This window comes from Blennius ocellaris, assembly GCF_963422515.1.
Source record: "Blennius ocellaris genome assembly, chromosome: 2".
Lineage (NCBI taxonomy): Eukaryota > Metazoa > Chordata > Actinopteri > Blenniiformes > Blenniidae > Blennius > Blennius ocellaris.
In genome coordinates, this window is record NC_137651.1 from 19,835,388 (window position 1) to 19,857,462 (window position 22,075).

General features: G+C 41.2%; 1 protein-coding gene across 1 annotated transcript in view; it reads left to right on the forward strand.

The window, feature by feature from the left end:
* Positions 1-22,075, forward strand: part of LOC308143842 (calsyntenin-2-like) — a gene marked incomplete at both ends in the record, with an annotated part of 310,321 nt that overhangs the window by 267,003 nt on the left and 21,243 nt on the right. Inside the window, 3 exons of the mRNA XM_080514768.1 lie at positions 6,257-6,419; positions 15,495-15,661; positions 21,160-21,308. Coding sequence (XP_080370894.1) covers positions 6,257-6,419; positions 15,495-15,661; positions 21,160-21,308 — 479 coding nt within the window. The remainder of the gene's footprint in view (positions 1-6,256; positions 6,420-15,494; positions 15,662-21,159; positions 21,309-22,075) is intronic.

Consider the following 22,075-nt stretch of genomic DNA (forward strand, 5'->3'; position numbering starts at 1 on the left):
ATGCACCTGTTCTCTCAAGCTCTAATCATTTTACTGACAATGTGCCAAACTTCCATGTGATTTTATTGTACCCTGTACATTAACCACTCCAGCTGCCCGGCCATTATTCCATGGTTGAATGCAGCTTTTTCTGAGTCTTGTTTTAATGCTGAACCTACAGTGAATAATTATATCTATTCACACCTTGGTCCATACATTGGTAACAATATGTATGTATGTAGGTAGGTAGGTAGGTAGGTAGGTAGGTATGTCTATAACAATGCACAATTAACTTTTCACTACTCACCCGTCTTGCTTGACATTTTCTGGGATGATTTGTCATCTGTAAAGAACCAATCAGTTAGATTTTGTGACTTTAACAGCCAACCGTTGCCCAAAACATTCCCCCAAAAATGCGAAACTGCAAAAACGTGTCCCATTCATCCCCTTTCATCCCATCACACTAAATTTCCTTAGAAATGTTCTCACAATGATCGTACTAATACATCTCCCACAAAGCCTTGCAGCTTCTCCGTAAGCTGGTTGCTGGGCCGTTTTCATGGGGACAAGTCACGTTTCACACAGTGATGTAGCTCCCTGATCTACCTAGTTAGTGTGTGCTAACGGCTATTATGCTCGTAATGCTAACTTGTTTCTGCAAGCAAATGTTGCTGTGTAAACAGAAAACCTTCCTGCAACGGAAATAATATTGAACTTTTATTCATTACTTGCAAAACATTGTGAATATACCATAGTATTTATGTATGCAAGATAGAAAAAACGTTTTTTTTACAGTTCAGTTCAGGCTAATGCTCTATTACGTCAATTCCAGAGAAAGTGATATTGCCAAGACTTAATTTGACAGTACATGATTCAGTTTACTTTTCATATGCCAAAGACCACAGCATTCCTCTTCTTTTCAAATATTACATGTTGACGACAGGTGTCTGTGTTTCATCAGGCCATACTGAGTTCTTATTACAAAGTCTATTGCATTTGTTAGTCGTGTTTGTACACTCACCGACGAAAGATGTGGCCTGCTTTTGGTCTTCAAACAGCTTTCAGTTCTTTGTGTCATCAATTCCTTAAGGACATTCCCTTCACTGCTGACCTTATTGCGCCACACTATCTTTGCACTTTTGTCAACTTGGTATTCATGGAGCTTTTTGTGCTGGTACATCCCTGAGGTGTTCCACTGCATTCATATCTGTGCAGATCTGAGATCACTGTCCTCTTCCTGACACCAAATATTCTGATCGGTGGCATGATGTATTGTCATGCTTGGGATCTGCATGGTGACTTGTGGTCATGGAGAGGTACACATATTCTGAATAAAAGGAGACAGACAGTGTGCCTTCCAACCAAGTTTGAGAAGTATAAGCAGGGCCCAAAGAGTGCAAAGAAAACATTTCTCACACCGTTGCACCCGCAGCAGCTTGGACTGTTGACACAAGGCAGGTTGGGTTCCTAATTCAAGGTGCTCACGCCAAATCCTGAGCCTGCCATCTGTAGTCTCAGCACAAGTGGAGATTCATCAAACCGCGCTCTGTTTTTCCAGGCTTCAACTTTCCCATTCTGATGAGCCGGTGCCCACCAAAGCCTCTGATGTCTGTTCTTGGCCGACAAATGCGGAACCCAAAGTGGTTTTCAGCTGCTGTGGCCGGTCTGCCAACAGCAATGAGCACCAACAATGATGGCTTGGTCACTCAGCTCAGATATAGAGCATTTCTTTTCCCCCACATTACGCGATACAACATAAACATCTTCGACAACAACTGCAGGTCGACTGCTCGTAAACCACTGGAAGATTTGGACAGTTTTAAAAAGCCCCGTTTACATAACATTTTCAAGTGAAAATGCACTTTTTTTGCATTTTGAGTGTCTATTTAATCAACAATGGTGCTCACAACCACTGAACTCACAACTTTTTAAAAATGGCTCCCAAGACGGAAATGCTCTTACTGTTCTACTGCACGTGTGAGTAGATGGATAATAACAACAATGGTGGTATCCAGAGTGTCATTGCTCGCAGTCCATATTCTCCTGGGACGTACTAGCTTTGTAGTTGAGAATCTCCTCTGGCACTCATCCAACTTTGTCATCCGTCCATACAAATATCTGTGTACTCACCATTTTTAGAGCATATTCTTCTCTGCACACGTTTGTGTGATTTCATTATAGAAACAACCACCAGCATCCACCTGTGGCCTCACATGCTAAATTGTTTTCAGAGTTTCTGCGATTTCTGTATTAATGGATATCGGTTTTCAGAATGTTGCCATGAAAGTGCAAAACTTTTCTGAAGCAGAATAAAACCTTTTTATTTTAACAGGCAGAAGGAGGAATCACATTCATATCAATCGTTTACCACCATCTTAATACCAAAAGTTCTTTGTGTCGTTCAAGGTATGGTTTGCCTGAAAAAATGTTGAGCTTACTTGTGTGTGTGTGTGTGTGTGTGTGTGTGTGTGTGTGTGTGTGTGTGTGTGTGTGTGTGTGTGTGTGTGTGTGTGTGTGTGTGTGTGTGTGTGTGTGTGTGTGTGTGTGTGTGTGTGTGTTTGGCTTGTTTCAATTCATGCCTGAAAAAAATGCAACTCCCCATTTCAAATCAACCAAAGGTTTACTAAACTTTTCTGTCTGAGTGTTATCTTTCATTAACTCGTTCCTTCTCTTCTCACCTTGTTTGCCTTCCATTAAGGTGTGTCCATATTATGCACTGTCTCTGTCCCTGCGAGGCACCTCCAACTGACTTCACAACCCATCTCAGGCTGCCTCCTCTCAGGCAGGAATGGAACCACATTCCTCCTTTTGAAGCCTGCAAATAGAAGTCACCCACCAGGCAGCTTGGATCCATATGAGCTTCAGCTCCCTTTCAAATACTAAACAGCAAAATCTGCAGGGGGGGAAAGTCTGGTAACGGATGGGAGTGGATAGTATGCATGTGTAAATGTCAGAGGGATTAGTGTGTTTGCCCGTCACATCTTATTTTACTTTAGGCAGCTGAGCATGAGATTTACCTGGATTTAAAAAAAAAAAATACTTTAAGATCCTATTGATAATGCAACAGACAGGCTTAAGTGTGCAAACCATGCACACTTAATGATGTACTCAATATGTATGTCGGAGATCTATCCAGAGAGATTGTGTGTAGACGCTGCAGGTGTAAAGTTATTGTGTGTTCATGCATGTCCTAAAACCCTAACAAGCTAATTGAAATCAATCCCATCAGTTGCCATTGCATCCGCAATGCCGTCAAAGCCACAAAACTCGATTATCCTCCTAACGATTCCCAGCACCAGCTCTACAGATCGACACGCCGCATATGTGTTGAGCAGCTGTGCCGAATGATCACCAATCGGCCAGATGTTGTACCTCAACACCTCAATAACAGGGAAAATGAACGGGATTGATTGGAGCTCCCATCTGCTGCGCTTGCACCATGTTAATAAGCAGCCTGCGGAGCACTCTTCATTAGAGTACGAGGTTACCCTGGGCTAAGTGTTTCAAAGGCCATCCCGGGTTGTACCAGAGGAGCTGAGAGGGAGAAGTGAAGCATGCACCCGATGAGCCGAGGCACGGTAAAAGACTGGGAGGGGAGGGGGGCTGAAGTCAGACAGACACGAGTGGGCTGGCACAATCAATTAAAATGCACAGCGAGGTAGGGCGAATGGTCAAGCATGGTGAAGAGTGGCACAGTCGAGTATTTTTCAGGAGAGGTGAAACAGGTGATGTGCTAATGCATTTCACTCAGAGAGAGCTACTTTGTTTTGACTTTTCAAGCTAAGAACTGATGTTGAAAGAGACTTCTGTCCAGTTCTTTCTCAAAAGAACACGAAGTGGAGGCAAGCTGTGATGGGGGGAAAAAAAACCATTGTCAACCGAAATTTAGCTTTAGAGAAGTCTGCAAAATCTTACAACCCTAATCTAATTTTATCTTAGTTATTTTGTGTTGCTTTTACATATAGTTTTATATAGAAAGCATATAAGTACAGTTTACATTAGTGGTGTCCAACTTCGGTCCATGAGGGCCTCTGTCATGCATGTTTTAGGTCTTTCTGAGTTGCAACACACCTCATTGCAATGAGGGGCTCATTATTGGGCTTTTTCACAATCTTGGTGATGACATCATCATTAGATTCAAGTGTGCTGTAGCAGGGAGAGAACTAAAACATGCAGGACAGGGGCCTTTGAGGACTGGAGCTGGATACCCCTGGTTTACATCATTGTGGCAATCGATAATGTAATAATGGCCAATAAGAAAATACCTGGCAATAATATAATTGTGTTGGCCTTTTTCAATGTAATAAAGCCCATTTCATAATAACTTGCCAATAGTGTAATGGCATATTTTATCCATTATTGTAATAACATGCTTTGGAGGTTCACGGTGCAAATCTCAGCCTGAGGATCAATGCCACAAATTCAAAGCTGACGTGTATGGGTACCAAACATTGTGATAGTGTGGATAGAGGAGGTGCATGAGTTTATGTACCTCAAGATTATTGTGAGCAAGAAGGGAGAGAATGACGAAGACAGCCTTGCACGCATTGGGAAAGTGAGGCAGGCATTTGCAATGCTGAAATCAGTATGGCGGTCATTGCAGCTCCAACAAGGACCAAGTTGAGAATCTTTGGGTTAGATGTGAAAGCTCTGCTCCTGTGTGGCTCGAAAACCCTGGAGGTTGACCAAGGGATTGAAGCAGAAATTGTGGGTGTTCATCAATAAGAGCCTGATGAGCCTTATGCACCTTTGGTGGCCAAGAAGACTCTGTAATGATGAGTTTAATGGCTTTGTTACATTCAAGGGCCAAAATAGTGCTATTGGTTGTTACATACCATGTAATTGAGTCACTTGTAGGTCCACAATTACATATAGTATTCAAACCATTTGATTTTCACTTTTTAGTTAATAAGTTCAGTAATAAAATTAATTAATGGAATAATCATTAATTCTTCCATTAATGAATTGTGTTTTTAAATGATGAAATAAAGCAGGAATCTACTCAATTATAATACTGAACTTATTAACTAAAAAGTGCCACAAAAAATGCTTTGAATCTAGATATTGATTTTTAATGTCTGCTATTCACAATAGGATTAAAAAGAGCCTAATATTCTGAGTAGCTTGCACAAGGACAATTTAAGCACTTTTCACGTCTGCAACAAACAAAATCACAAAACATGGTAGGCAAATGCAAATCTGATCTATTTAATGCTGATTTGTTTCCAGCAAACACTTGAGAAGAATGAGACAATTAATCCTGATAACAGAATGATTGACCCATTAAGCTAAAATTAAAGGTCTGTATTTCAACACTAAGCACATCTTCAGATTTCGGTAGTGAGACACCGTGCTTTTATGCTCGCACAATTCTTTTATGTGCGCCTTTATTCCAGGAGACAGATCGGGTGCCGCGGGACATGAGTGATGGCAGTCTGTCACATATCAGGAGAAAGATGCTCAGCGTTTCCTCACAAACAACTGAGTTCAGCAGCTGTTTGATGGAGGTGGATCTGTTGCCCTACTCCACACCTAAAAATAGTTCCTTTTTTGAGTCAGTGGATGCATACGGCCCTGCTGTAGTGTTCATCTTTTTTTATTCAGATGAGACGTTGGGGTAATATCTTTGATATGAGACGGGAGGTTCAGAGATGACCATTCACACAATATTGCAACCATTGGCAGCTGGAGATTGATCAGTAATTTAAGATGGGCTTTTTATGAATTCTACTATGTTCTGATATTCCCTAGTTTTTATTTGTCTTTATTACTGTCTTTATATATAAATTAAGGTGCCTTGTCTTGCCTCATTGCATCCTACAGTGTAACTGCTGCTACTGACCAGTGGTAGTGCAGTAAAGACAACGCAACAGACATTTATATGCTGGTGATACACACTCAGATGATGTGATGCGGATTGATACAGAGAAGAATGGAAGAGTATGTAAATACTACCGGTACTAGAAAAAAAAGGCATCACTTATGTTCAGCCGGTGGTTTAATGCACCAGCAGGAAAGAGTGCTAACCACTACATCGCCATGCAGCAGATGTTCTTGAAACAATCTGAATTGCACCGATTAAAAATGGGTGGATACAAATGTTTACAGCACAAATGAGAAATTATCATCCTTCCTGTGCAGTTGCTTTGTAGGGTTGAGATTCGCTTTATATTGACTGCAAAGTGTGCATAAAAAAAAAAAAAGAGTCTGTAGCCAAAACAGTGCTGCAGTTCATTCACAATATAATGTCATCGCCTTCCTATTCCCTTTTTGCCAGATATGCGACAAGGAGTGGCATTACTACGTCATCAATGTGGCGTTTCCGGTGGTGACGCTCTATGTGGATGGAGTCACCTACGACCCGTACTTGGTGACAGATGACTGGCCCATCCACCCGTCTCAGATTGACGTGCAGCTCACAGTCGGGGCCTGCTGGCAAGGTGAGTCTCATTTTCTACATTCAAAAGAATTCACAAATCCTTCGGGCAAAAAGTTGGGCGGACAAAATGTTACATTTTCTTCAAAATGATGGTCACCTTAATTTGGGGTGTCTCCAGTTTGCGGCGGCTTTGAAGCTGGTGGGATAATATTACCTGAGTGTTACTGCTCAGGGGAGTAACTGAGTGTTGAACATGTTCTTTGGCCTTGAATGAACAATGTAATTATGAGGAGCACTTAGTCTGCCTTTGACAAACGACTGAATGAGTCTGAATGAAGGCGTACAATTAAACTGTCCTCTAAAGTGATAGCTGCCACTAATTGCACAAGGGTAGTAGAGGTAGCACCCCCCCCCCCCCCCCCCCCCCCCCCCCCACTTCACACAGTACAGCACACCGCTGATTCGATATCACAAATGAGACTGCTCAGTGATGCTTAGCCTGAGATATAGATGTGTCTTTGAGCAGGAGCAGACACGGGTCAACTGGTGTTGCTTTCATCTGCCGCGATGACCCGCACTGCTCCCGCTCCTCCTCCTCCCCTTTTTCTCTTCCTCCTTTCATTGAAAATTGTACATCTTTAGGAGGATTAAAAGGCCCCTGAAGAGAAAAGGCGAGTTCAGAGACTACTCCTGCGTTTCCTGTCGGGGGGCTAAGCTTGGGTAAAGTGTCAGTGAAGGCGATACTTGTATTTAAGCCATTAGACACAGTAGATTGCTTTTTGAAAGCGTGGGGCTTAAATCTGTCCGACGTGTTGATTGTAAACATGTTCCTCATTGTGTAGCTGACTCCTAAAGCTTCAGCTCTGAATGAGTTTTGGGGACAAAAGGAAAGCGAGTGAAAGCAGCTGTGGAGATCTCTTCTTTTTGTTGCCTGAATGGTGTACTCTTCAGAGGTGAAGTCAGATGCCGACAGAAATCAGACAGGATGTCAAATGTTAAAATTTGACAGCAGGGTAGATCGAAAAAGAAAAAAAAAAAAACCTGTCAGCTCTAAACAATACAGTGATGATCTTCCATATTTAATTCAATTTAATGATTTAATTTCATGCTTGGTGACACTTAAGTGGCCAGTCAGCAATGCCTAATGGAAGCCGAGGCTGTCCTGACCACAGCAAATGAATTTTCACTTAGAATGATCATAAATCACATATTTATCCAAAGAGGCCAGTTCAGTTCGGATGAGATTTTAAAGGCACAGATTAGTCTGTAAAATTTGTAATCAAACAAGCTTTAAACTGCCATTAGCAGCAGCTAACACTCATTAATCACTTTTGGTAGTTGAGTTTCGATGTCTGAACATGACCAGTAATGAATCGGCTTTCAAAAGCTTAGAAAAGAGAAATTTTGTTCTGGGAAACACATGATTAGAAGCAGCCACAGAGACAGCCCCATGAGTAAATGAGACAAGATATTATTGTCTCCAATTTAGGACTACAGAGGAGAGGAAAAAAAGATGTTTGCTGAGTGGAATCAAATTGGACAGTTGTAAAAGGCTGACAACAGTTTTAAGTAAAAATGGGAAACTTGCATTGCATTTTGGGTGTCCACTTCCACAACAACTGTGCTCTAAGTCACTGAAAACACAACCTCAAAAGGTGGAATGGTTTAAAAACCCTCGAATTCCATCGAAATGAGGGGAAAAGGCAACTTCTTGAAAACGCTCTGACTCTGTCTCTGTGTACATGGAAGAAAACACAGCATTTTTGAAACCCTGCTACTATATACAGTATGCATACCAATTCTGTAGTAAATAGTTATTCTGCACGTCTGCATTATATTAGACGTATTATATTTATAGTGTATTGTTCTCTGTGCATGTGTGTATGCAGCCACTTGTAGCACAATATGGAATCTGCATTGATTGTCTCTGTGTTTTTTCAAAATGTTGTCGTGTAAATGCTTAACTTTTCCGAAATGAAAACGCAGAAAAAATGCTGTTTCACTGGAAACTTTGTCGTATAAATGGGGCCTTCAGAATCTCTAGACTTCGCTTTTATAGAAATACTGATGTTTATTTTTTTTTTGCTTTCAAACAGCACCGGTAAGATTAAGTTTGGTTTATCAAATACATTTTTAATTAAATTCAGATGTATTTATACCACGGGAAGTACATCATAACCATAAAATGGCACTTTCCATTCAAATATATGAGAACACATTAGACATGTTGTTTCCTTTTGTATATGCACATATGCTGGCGTGTTGATTAATGTACAATTTGGTTCTCAAAGCTCTCCAAAATGTCTCATTTTCTCAGTGGGATGTTTCTACTTTGTCCATATTCAGATGTATTTTATCCCCACCGATAAGCTGAAATGCCCACACTTCTCGGTTACTGCTGAATGCACCATCATCCTTAATTGTTTTGTTTGAATGTAATTACATTTAGTACATGTGCTTTCAAAAGTAGATTGTTTTCCCAAGCTTGTTTTGTAATGAGCAATAAAAACAATGGCTTTGAAGCAAACTCTGGTAAGTAAACAAGATTGTTTCTACCTGTTTCTTAACTAGGATGCTTAGTGCTGGTTGCAAAATTGTGTTACTTTCAAGAATTTGTAATTGATTGGTCATCAGGGTACAGGATCACTCACATCATCCCTGATGAAGGACAATAACGTCAAAAACAATGCTTTCTCTCAGCCTGCATGAACAGGCCAGATCGAATCAATCCCAAGTCCAGGAAGCCTGGTCTGAGTCAAACTTGTGTGAATTTAAAGGCAAGTAGAAAAACACTGCACAACAACTTGTAGTAGCATCAATATTTCCACCCCATAGCGAGAAGTATCACATCTTTCTCTGTGACAATTCAGAGGTAAATGGTAGGAGTGCAGTGATTCAGTCCCAAAGTGAGAGATGACCTTGGATTGCTGTCTCCCTGCAGTGTCGCCACAGTGGCTCCATTCAAATCGGTTTGAGAGATGCTTTTTGCCTCACAGAGCTACTTGTGGTCTCAAAAGTCTTAGATGATAGAAGTGAGTAGGACAGGCTTGCAGTCGCATAAGATCAAAGTATACAATCCTTTAAAGTTGCTTAGGACGGTGTCTGCTAAATTGGATGGAAAGTGTCAGTTCCTATAAACTCCATAGATATCAAACTGTAGGCGTCACCTCCTCTCCTCGGTGGCTTCGGATGCTGTTATCAACCACTTATTGGAACAGTGAAGATTGTAGACAGTAGGGGACTTCCTTTCATATCCGGTCTTTATACCCCTACACCAAGGGGAACTAATGCATTCACTTTCATTTGAGGTTAATACTAGTTCAATAGCAGACCACCCATTCATCCTTCTATACCACTCCATCCTGTTCTGGGTGGTGGGAACATTGGAGATAAGGCAGAGTGCATCCTCAACAAGCTGCCAGTCCATCACAGACAAATACAGAGACAGATAACCACACACTGACAGTTTAGGGGTCGCCAGTTCACCTCACATGCAACGGAAAGGCCTGGCGAAGGTTCAAACCTACGACCTAGTCGCATACTATCCATCTATCCATCTTCAATATGGTGTCATGTGCAAGCTACCAGGACACTAGAGCCACTATGTAAGGGTCAAGGACCGGGAAAGAGCTTACTTGATTTGAACTTAGAACTTTCTCGCTGCAGAGCAGCATGTAAAATCATGGAAAGTATAGCAACTAGCAATTGGCAGTAGACTAATATTGTCAGGAGAGCAGCTTGCTGAACGACAAAGGTGATGGAACAGGTCTTCAATATGATATTGACCTTGAATGACATGTTTCTTGCTTAATAATGATGGATAGTACATGAGTGTCGCTCACTACCACTTCATACTGTATGTCACCACAGTCAATGTCATGGAAGACAGTAACTCAGGGGCCTGCTCTCAGAGATAGATGCAATAGGTTTGATCTGCATAAGGGCAAGTAGAATGGTATCATAAAGAGAAGCTGGTAGCATTGTAGCCCAGGTCTCGACGGGTTAAACAAATATCCTCAATCCTTGGAAGTAGTCGGCGCAACGGCAAACCTCTTCTGGCTTTTCACTCTCTTCAATTTTCTCATAAAAATGTTTGCTGCCCATCCAACCTTCCTCCCTTTACCTCAGAGAGTAAGTGCTGGCTGTGCACTTCTCACACAGTCAGCCTATATTTACCCTCTGACCTGGCAGAGTGTTTTGGTGTTCTAGAGTGTGTAGCTGTGTGTGTGTGTGTGTGTGTGTGTGTGTGTGTGTGTGTGTGTGTGTGTGTGTGTGTGTGTGTGTGTGTGTGTGTGTGTGTGTGTGTGTGTGTGTGTGTGTGTGTGTGTGTGTGTGTGTGTGTGTGTGTGTGTGTGTGTGTGTGTGTGTGTGTGTGTGCGTAAAATCACATATCGCTGCCTCCCCAGCTTTCCTCGCAGCACAGCAGCCGGTTGCGCGGGAGGCGACAGTGTTTGCGAATCACATGTGTACAAATTGAAAAATAAATCCAATTGTATATACTGCATATTGAATAAATCTCGTTGCACACACGCACATGTTGCATATCACACTGCAAGTGGGGCCTCGCATCTCTCATGCTTACAGTTAAGTAATGAGTCTGTTTCCAGCCCAGCCAGGCCTTTCCACTCTCATCTGTTGTTTTGAGAATGACATGAATAAAAGTGAGTGAAGATCTATAGTGCCAACAGGCCTGCACAGAGTGGGAAGCGAGAGCTGACATCACGTAAAGACCTGTCTCTGTAAAGTAGAATGATCAGCGCTTTTATCACTCCAATCATTCCCACTCTGCAGCGTCTCAGTAATCCCCTCTCTTCCACTTCACCCCATTTTTTTTTTAATCGTCTTTCAGGGACCTTTAATGGTTTCTCTGGCCACAGTATGAATTGATGACATCTGTCAGGATGTGACTAAGTGGATAGGTGGACATCATAAGAGAAAGCAGGGAAAACGGGAGAGGGAATGGTAACTGAGTTAAAGCAGGAGAGCAGGTGAAGCATGAGGAATAAAAATGAAGAAGTGGGGGCGTAGTTTGGGAAAGTGAATCCAGATATGACCTTGTGCTTTAAAAAAGAAAAAGATTTTCCGGTATTTGGCACGGTATCAGTAAGCACTGGGAAGGTCTGCTTATGCTGCTGAACATTTGTTGAGTAACATAATAATACAAAATAACATGAACCATTCGGCTGACTACAGACCAATTTTTTTTAGAGCATTTCAAACCAACTGTTCCCAAGTGGACAATTGTGGTGTCTGTCAAGCTTTCAATTCCCTGCAGCACATAATGCAGTTTACTGTGATAACAGTGGCACATTTACCTCTCAATGGGTACAATGTGTGTTTAGTGTCAAGATGAAAAGTGACAATTGTCGTTGGGAGATTTTATCAGCTGTGGCCAGCTAATGCAGTTAATATACAAAGGATGGGTTGGGTCACTGCTCCATCAAGATAACTTTTTCATGTTGAAAGCCAACTCATTTTAGAAACTCCTAAGCAGTTGCAGATCATATACATGTATGAAACATCCATGCATGATATGTTTGAAGATCTAGATCAATACACTGACCTGTGTACTCGGACGTCACCCCTTCTGCCCACTCAAAGAAATCCAAGCTATCCCAAGGGGGCACGCCTGCTACTTTGGGAACCACTGTTTTCATATTGAGCAGTATGTTCCAGCATTAGAATTGTAAGATAATATTGGTTCACTGAGGTTAAAACCCCAGTAAAACTTTAGCCACCAAAATACTCGTCATGAGTCACCATTTCCAAGCGACCTGTAGGTTTTAAACTAGTTGGCCGGATATACCACAGCTGAAAACTCCCATTAAAGGAACAAAAGACGTTGGTCCTCAGTCTTAGCCTTGACATATGTCCAATACTTGAAAAGACAAATGCACTTCTTGAGAGAACATCGATGAAACCGTCGGTTGTTGGGCAGATGGGCAATAAAATCACGCTTGTATTCCCGGGAGTAACCTGACAGCAGGTGCATGGAAGCTTACAATGCCACATGTGCAGAGAGGAGATCTGAAATTAATGGACTGTGAAAACTCTTGGTGAGAAACCTTGGCAGAGTTATGACAGAAATGTATGAGCAAGAAGAAGAGTTGAGGTGTGTTCAAATTTTTCCAGCCATCCATGTTTCCATTTGCTCAGTCAAGAAAGCATATCTTCATCAGTCTCTCATCCAGGCACACGGATGACAAGCCACGAGGTTGATAAGATCCCCTGGGTCGATCACATCCACTGCTGGGACCCTGTTGTCCGCCCCAGGGGTGATAAGGAGGCTCGATGTGCAGGATGTAGCTGCAGGTCAGCAGTTACAGGGGGATGATTCCAACCTTTGAATCCACCGCACTCCATTTGTGTCACGTTTTCACTCCAGGAAAGTAAGACATGATGGAGTGTTTCCACTGGTGGTCAGTCCAGTATCCATCTGCGCTGACGGTGCTTTTCAGAAATATAGATACATCACCTGAGGCAGTGATAAATATGCCTGCACTATCACCGGGGAATTAGGGGGGATCCAGGGTCAAGTCTGTCAAGGTGTTTAAGTCCAGGTACTGTGGAGTATTAGTGCACTACTTGAGTCATTGACATAATCAACTTTTATGATGCAATTGTGGAAAATTGGATAGAAAAAGTTAAATCCATGTATAGGACACACTTAAAGAGTATATAATATATCACCCTGTCATCACTAATAATTTCATTATGGCTAATAATTTTCTGTAATGTAATGCTTTTGAACATTCGAGATGTAATAAAGCCAATAACCAAATAACTTGCCAATAATGCAATCAAACATGTATGTAAAACTTTTCCTAAATGCTTCAATTGCTCACTTCATGATGACTCGATCATGCACTCTATATATGTATATATATATGAGGGCAGAAAGTGCGAGAACAGCAAGCACAGAGGCTAGGCAGATCATTTAATAAAGAGATGAAGATGATGGCTGTGTTTGCACTTTGCCTGTCAGTCATGCTCCTCTTCGTTATTGAGACATTTCTGTGAATTCCTGTTGGTGAGATGTTAGAGTGATCGTGCTCTGCTTTCAGTGCTTTGGGGGGGGTTACTGCCAGAATTACAGAACAGCAGAGGAAAAGATGAAAGGAGTGAAAGAAAGGATTGCAAAGGTGAAATTGTGATACCCAGAGATAGTAACCTTTCAGCTAATGAGCGGTTTGGAGGTTTCTCTTACTGGTGCTGGCCTTTATAGAGTTCAGAGGACAAGCTTTAAATGTGTTGACTTTTTCCCTTACCTTTATTTAGTCTGTACAGGCCAGCTCAGTGGCACTTGCACTTTTTACAGCGGCACCATGCCGCTTAATCACAATCGAAGGACAGACAATGTGCATCGTCGGGCCCATTATGGCCATCATTTGGTCATCAGGACTCATAATTAAAGGATGGACAAGGTCACTGTAAGTGTGATGACATTGCAATGAGTAAGGGACCGCAGACCAGTGCTTAACTGTATATTAGCCATAGCTCTGGAGTGTTTGTACCACCTGTACTAATATTTTCAAAGCAAATGGAATCGCAGCGGGGGCGCAAAGAATGCTGACTTTGGAGTATTTGCTTGTGGTACACAGCGCTTTGCATCGGAAAACACCAGTGTCAGGTTTGGATATTACACAACTTCCACAGCAGGGGACGTTGACCAAGGAAAGATAACCCATAAATGGTACCATAAATAAAATATATGCATGAATATAAACATTCCATTTTGCATTATTTGTCATACATATACATTTGTGTATATTGTGAACATGCAATAAACCTACGGGCTGGAGAATATATAGAAAACTTTGAATATATAAATATGGCATCTCTTTTGAATCACTGAAGTGACTACAAGGACATACTTTGTGTTTGAGTATCGTGTTAAATACTGTATGTATAAGTGGAAACAAAGAATGACAAGCTTTGTAGCGGTTTTGCATAAAGAATAGAATACAATAGAATAATTGAGAAAGTAACTACGTTTGGCTGGCCTGCTACTGGGGCTGCAAATACAAGGAACAAAACGCATACTTAGGCTCTGCCTAGTTACACAACGTTTTCTGTAATTGCGTTCTGAGACACTGAAAATTCAACTTTTTGAAAATGCTCAGACTCCATTGCCATGTAGACTGTGGAAATGCTGCTACTGTCCATGTACACTACAGCCGTAGTAGTTTTTCTACACATGCACGAATAAATGGAAAATAACAACAATGGCGGCATCCAGAGTGTCCTGGGACTTAGTAGTTCTATGGTTGAGAACAGTAACGCTCCGTGAGCATCAGGATTGTGGAGGCAGGGTCAGCAATGTCGACATCCCTTCACACCAACTGCAATCATCAGAGACTTTTATTTTGACACAACAAACAATAACACCATGGGAGGACGACATGACACGCAAAACCCTCTTCACTCCTGGTTGCCAACTTCCAAACAATAAACTAAACTAAACTAGATGAACAATCTAATTACATGAACTAAGAAATAAAAACACAACACAACAAAATCATGACCAACACTAACAAAACTAAACGTTGTTTAAACGAGGCCAACGTAGCAGAGATTATTTCATCTGTAGGAACGCATGGGTGAAATTTGACAATACTTGAGGTCACTTATTGTGAAATAGATCACGATATGTCGCATTTGTAAGTCAATTCTATTTAGCTTGATAAGCATCACTGTTTGTGTAACACGTATGTTTTAGGTGTCCAATTCCCTTTTGTAATATTATATTGGTGCTAAAACTATCTGGGTGTGTGAGGTATATGTTATAACGTCACTTTTAATAATTTTGTTTACACCTTTTTGACAACATGCTGTATTAGACCTGGGGCAAAATAACTCCATGATCAGAACTGTTATCCTCCAGCTTTCTTTTTTTTTTCATTTAATTTAATTTAATTGTACTTTTACTATTCTACGTAAACTGTTTGTTTTGGGTTTTTTTTCTATGATACACTAATTGTGTTGTGTTGTGTTCCACATGTGTTTGCACCAGCACCTTATTCCTGCTGATCAAAAAAGGGGTCATTTATTGAGCTATAATAATGAAGAGTTTATATGTGAAATAGGCAGCGAGCGCTTTACTTTACTGAGTACATCTGTATGCTTGTTTGTGTAGGTGGGGAGGTCACAAAGCCGCGGTTCACTCAATACTTCCGAGGAAGCTTGTCTGGACTGACCATCCGACCCGGGAAGATCGAGAGCCAGAAGGTTATTTCCTGTCTGCAGGCCTGCAAAGAAGGACTGGACATCAACTCCCTCGAGAGCCTGGACAAAAGTATAAAGGTATGCACATGCAAGCACGCACACATAAACCAATTAAAACAAAGCTACTAAACAGAGACCCAAAATTTTTAGTTTTTACGATGAAACGTACAAAATCAGCTTAAAATAGACTCATTGCAATACCGCTTTGTGCGACAAAGATGGTTAAGTAAGTCACTCTACTTTATTTGTAAATCTTCAGGGCAGATGTAAATTAGATTTTTTTTTTTAAATGACAACAGCAACAGCTGTCTCTAATCAAATCCAATGGATAAAAGTTGCATCATACGATAAGACTTTTGTTACGAGACTCATTTAACTCGTAAGAAGCAACATTTTCTGTTGTATCTATATTCTGGCCACCCATATTTTTGTGCACTCTTACCTTTACCATCAAAACTTTGTTAAAATGAGGAAACCTTGTCGAACCACTGAGCAGTTTCCTCTTCCTGCTGTAATCACCTTTTTTCAGTTAATTCTGACTCCATATTAGTAATCTATGATTCCATATTTGCCAAAAAGAATCAACTGACTGACTTTGGTGTTGTTGCTTCTCTCTAACGCAGGAGTGTCAAACACATTAGTTCCTTCAATCTTTCAGTACATCAGTACAAATTTGATCTTGGCTGAACTGAACTGGTAAAACAGCGCCATGTTAACCTTCAAACTTCAACTTTAAGCTCTTGGTTGCTGTGGAGCAGAGTATACATGATGAAAATGTCAATTGTTTTGCAATAAAACAAACCTATATGATAGAAAATTATTCCACTCTCAACATAAAGCCAATTTTAATGACAGCTTCTGGTGCAAAATTGAGTGAAATGTCTAAAAAAAACTCTCCTATAGCTGTTGTATTGTGCGCTCACCCTGACAGCATGGCTTTGAGTTTGCTAGAAACTGGCTAGATAGTTTAAATGGCACCAATATCTCAGCTCGAGTCTTGTGTTGTCGCTACTATTCAGAAATGTGTTTCAAAGAAGAAGAAAAAAAATCAATGTTTTCTTTGAAATTTTTACCATTTAGTCGTTGGTTTGCCGGGCCAGAGTGGAGCCTCTTGAAGGGTGCATCAGGTGAAAGAATACAGTGCAACGGAAAAGCAACTCTAATGTTGCTCTAAACTGAAACACTTTTCTTGACTTTTCTACTTGGTTGGTGTTTGACCTTCACCCACCCAGTGAATGCATCAACACTTGTATCTGTATGCTGAAGGGTGTGCGTATACTTTTGGCAAAAGTATTTGTGTGATACAATGTAGGCATGCAGGGAAAATCAGTGCATATAAAAATGGAGCTGGTAGTTACAACTGATCATTGTCTGTTTCCACTTGGCGGACAGAGAACTTTCTGAAGCTTCGACATCTAAAAGAAACACACTTAACGAGTCTTCCTGGGGGCACCTGTGTTGTGGCTCAGCTTGCATTTCTTCTTTGAGTCTGAAAGTGCAAAGTTGTAGGCCTGCGGTAGGACTAACACATAAATGTCCTGTTAAGTTCTAAAGACAGCAGACCCATGTGTACTACTGCCACAACACAGAACTATATCATGTTCTTGTTCACCCAAAACACTACCAAAGTTTTCCATTATCGCTTGAAAATGCTGTCTGGTAAATTGGGTCTAACACCCAAAGAGGGTAAAGTTGGACAATTACTGAAGTTTATTAATCAATCAATACTCACACAGTTATCATTCTATCTCGATTTTGTACAATAGAAAATTGACTCATGTATAACTTAATAGTACGTGAGTCTCTATTTCTTACTAACCTGAGTGGCCATACAGGGGGAAGTTTGGTGGCCTAGTAACTTGTTCTGTCCATCAAATGAGTAATGTTGTGCTAGCGGACTTTATTGATGCAGATAGACAGATGTGGTGGCTTTTTAAACAGAGAATAACATATGATAAGCTGTATATAGCATCTGCAAAGTATCCAATAACGGGTACATTCCATTGTCAGCACGTCCTATAGCAGGTTTCCTACAAACCCTCAACTGCACCGAGTATAAATCCAACATACATTCTCTTGGAGTGTGTGTACACACAAAAACACACTATTTGATCTCAGTTGACACTATATTTCTTATAGTCACCACGGCTAAATCACCAAGCAGCTCTGTTGAAACCCCTCCACTGCCTTCTTCCCCCCCTCATCTTTTCACTGCTTCGAATAATCCATCTCCCTGCACTATAGAAGATAGCAGGCAGACAAGATGGATGGGGGTTTGTGTAGACACAAACCCGGCCCCCATATCCACCCACCCATCCACCCGCAGCTCTCTTTGATTCTTTTTCTATTGGCCACTCTTCAGGCTTTCCGCTCCCCTAAACTTCTCCACAGAGCTCTTTGACTGTGGTGCAGGAAACAAGCCATTTTGGGATGAGATGAGTTGGGGCGAGATGGAGGGAGGGGATACAGCAGCGGAGAGGGGAACAACCTCTCTGGGAACAGTGCAGTTTATCTCTCGAGAGCCATTTCATTTTCTTCTTCGCCGCGCACTCACCTGGCTCCTGTAAGTCCACAGGAAGCTTAGACGGGCGGCGTTTAGCGAAGCAGGTAGCGCGGCTGGCACAGCACAATCAGAGGGACATGACTGGTAGGGAGGCAGAGACGGGGGGGACCACAGATGAGAGGAGACAAGGAGGAAGGGGAAGGTGTGCGGGGTGGGGAAGACAGGAGAGAGGGACTGTATGGAGAGCCCCATGAGGTGCTGGAGTAGTGTCACCTCACTGCTGAGTCCCAGTTTTAGGAAATAAGAGACACTTTGCAGTTCTGGCAAGAGTCTCAAATCCCTACCATCAAACTCTGCTGGAGATGTCAGTCCTGTTCCAAAAGAACACCTGTAAGCAGATTCCACAGACTATTTCCTAGTGTTTTCACTTAAATAGGCTTGGCAATTATTTTAAACATATATTGAGGTCTCATCAGCCTTTTTTTTGTGATTAATGCAAACTAAAATCCTTGATTTCCCTTCATATTTGTAAGTAACCAGAGTGCAATTTGACAGATAACGTGCATTTTTGGTGTGGAAAATGACAGAAATTAAGGAAACCTAGAAGATAACGTGACAACATTGTCAATTTCTTGACAACCCCCCCCCCCCCCCCCCCCCCGTCTCCTCAGGACACGCTTTCAAAAGAGATTTTTAATCTCAATGTGGCTCTCCTGACTAAATAAAAGCTAAAAATAAATAATGAAATAATTCGAATTACTTTGCGTCCTTCCTCTATGTCAGCCGCCCTATTTCCTTTTAATCCTATACAGTTTTAAAGTCCATGTCTAAAAACTTGCAGGCACCTTTAAACAGGCGATCCATCACAGTAAACATCACTTTCATTCAGAACATCTGTTTCTTTTAGCCGAGGTGACATTGCTGTTGCATGCCAATGCAGCACAGGCAGAAAATGTTCACTTTGATGGATTGCCTGACTCAAACAAGTCTCCACAGAGACTGATGTCCACGCTCCTGTATAGGTCAACGCATAGAAAATAAAGACTGCTGGCAAACTGTACCGAGCCTTGTAAACATTTACGAAGTCACAGATGAATGAAATGAATGACAACTTCTTTTTTCGAACCTCAACAATCATGACTCATTAACATTTTATGCATGGCACATTTAAATTGTGTAACCCATACTCAAGGCATTGTAATTTCCCTTAATCGCTTTGGTAACACGCATCAATTTATATCACAAATAACACGATAAGGACTTTGAAACTGCTTCTTTGCTGGTAACAGCTGGTGAGCCAGAGGCAATTCCTTTTCAGGTTTTCCTCACAAACATCTGCCCATCCATCACAATCTCATTCATCAGAACATATTTTCATGGCAGGGTTTCACAAACTGGGCCAGCATATTGGCATTCAGGGATGGATTAATCATAGTTTGGTGGTTAAAGATCAATGAGATCTGAACAAAACTGGCCCTTCAGTAACACAGAGCCTGGGCATGGATCCGCACGAAGTGCAGGGAGTCTGGTGGAGTTTGGGCCCCGTTTATCTGACAATTTCTACAAGTACAACAGAAAACCTTTGTTGCATTTTAGGTGTTCCTTCACAAGACAACGGTACTCGGAGCCATCTAAAATGCAGCTTTTTCAAAAAGCCTCCCAAGATGGAATTTTTCAAAAAAAGCTCAGATTTGTTTTTGAAAACTCTGTTTCTTGGAAATTGGAGAAAATGCAACTTTTTGGAAAATACTCCAACTCGGTCTATGTGTAAGTCGAAGAAAATGCAATTTTTTTTGACACTGGTATTGCGCATGCACAATAGATTTGCCCATGTAAACGGACACCATTTTGAAAACTGTGACAATGCAAAACTTTTCCAAAACTAATTTGCACTTGAAATGTTGTAAGGTAAACAAGGCTTTACTTTCCAAGCATATTATCTGTTGATCACTACATTTAAAAATGTTCTTAGAACAAGCTAACATTGCGCATGTTTTGAGTTAATAGGATTTGTTTCACTAGTGTTGCAAGAAAGTTAAAAGCCCCGCTTCATTTATTTTTAAAGACATTTATTTGATGTGCTTTTGTCTGGTTTTCTTTTCTTGTTTTTTGATGGAGTAGCTTTATTTAATATGCAGGAGAGATAAGCCCTCCTCCGAGCCATTAAAAAATAATTAAACAGAAGGGAAGATACCAGAGGGGGGTATATCTTACCCCGTATGTCCCCCCAAATTTTTATTTTGATTATACATATGAAAACTAATGTTTTCCAACATGACTTTTGATTAATTTAGCTGAGATAAATATGTTGAATGACATTTAGTTGTGCTGTGATTCTGTAATCTGGGAATTGCTTGTCTCAAAATGAAAAAAAGAATGAAGGTTTGCAGTATTTAAGACATAATCAATTCTGTTTTTTTTTTTTAGTATGACTAGTTCACACAGGTATTAAATGAAGTAACGAAGCCATTTATACTGCATCTATGGTTTAATCTCAGCATTCTATCAGTTATACATTATACATTAAAACCACTGAGCAAACATGCAATGTGCTGCCAATGCGGCGCCATATGAACAGATAATTGGATTTACTTGTATAAAGTATCAAAAATATCCTTGAGAGACATTGTTCCACTGCCTCAGGTGTAAATCTGCAGGTACCCTGTTCAGAAGTTGATAATTGCTGCAGTTATATTTCCAGCTCCTCGCGCTGTTTCCAGCTGGTTAAACAAGTATATTAAAGTTGTGATTTTTTTTTGTGAATTCTGCATCAATATACAATCTTGAGGCCAAGACTTGAAAATTGATTAGTGTTTAATGACATTACCACAAAGGAAGGTGCAGGAAACAGCATTTTGGGGATAAATGAAAGGCCTGGCCTCTCATTTATGTGTCCCACATCTGGCTTGGTTAACGTGTCAAAGCCCTCACTGCCTTCACAGATAGTTTCCACAGCAGATTAAGCATTAGTATCTCAATGAGAACTGATTGAGCGCAGCTTTAAATGATGCTTCATCAGATGCCGTGTCATCTCTCCATCCATTGAACATCTGTGTTCTCTCTCTGTCTGCAGTTCCACTTTAACCCAGCCCAGTCCATCCTAGTGATGGAGGGTGAGGACTTGGAGAACGTAAACACCGCCATGAAGAAGGTTTCCTACATAAACTCCCGCCAGTTCCCCACACCGGGCATCCGGCGCCTGCACATCTCCACCTCTGTCCAGTAAGTGCACCACTTCCTTGCGATTCCTATTATTTTTCCTGATTTCATTTCACTTTTAGGGGCCATCTCACGTAAACGCACCGTTTTTTCCCAATCATCCACAAAGGGTGGCGTTTTAGGAGCCCGAAAACAGGTTTTTGACTCGGGTGCATCAAGTAAGAGTGTCTTCCGATAGCACCTTTAAAGGATAAACATGATTAAAATATGACTGATACAGTCGTTAGTGAGCTGGAACGAGCAAGCAAAGCACTCGTCAGTGCCAACGTTTCGGTGGGGGGGCATCGTGTGCACAAAGAAGACTATTCTTCATGAGAATAAAAAGCCATATGGTGCCATACTAAATATATATGGACTATATACTAGATATATGAAACAGGGGTTGCAGGTTTGTGGACCAGTTGTCCATAGACGAGTTGTCTTAGAATCCATAGAGGCATGTGGGGGGAATTTTTTGAGGGAGAACGCCAGGAGAAAAACTCTCATTTTGGCTCGTGTACACAGGCCTTAGTCAATTTCTCTGTCTTCTCTGCCTTCAACCTTCCTCCTTTCCCATCTTCTAACCTGTACTTCTTTCTTCACATATAAAAAGCATAATCTCACCTCGACACCTCTGCTAAGTGTTAAGACAACACCCTCTTCCTTTCGCTCTTTCTTTCTCTCCTTCTCTTTTCCTCTGCTGTCACTTCCCCTTTCCTTTAATGCACCATTTTTGGTTCACCGTCGCCACCGGGGGCCAGTTTTTACATTTTCATGTCGTGTATTAATAA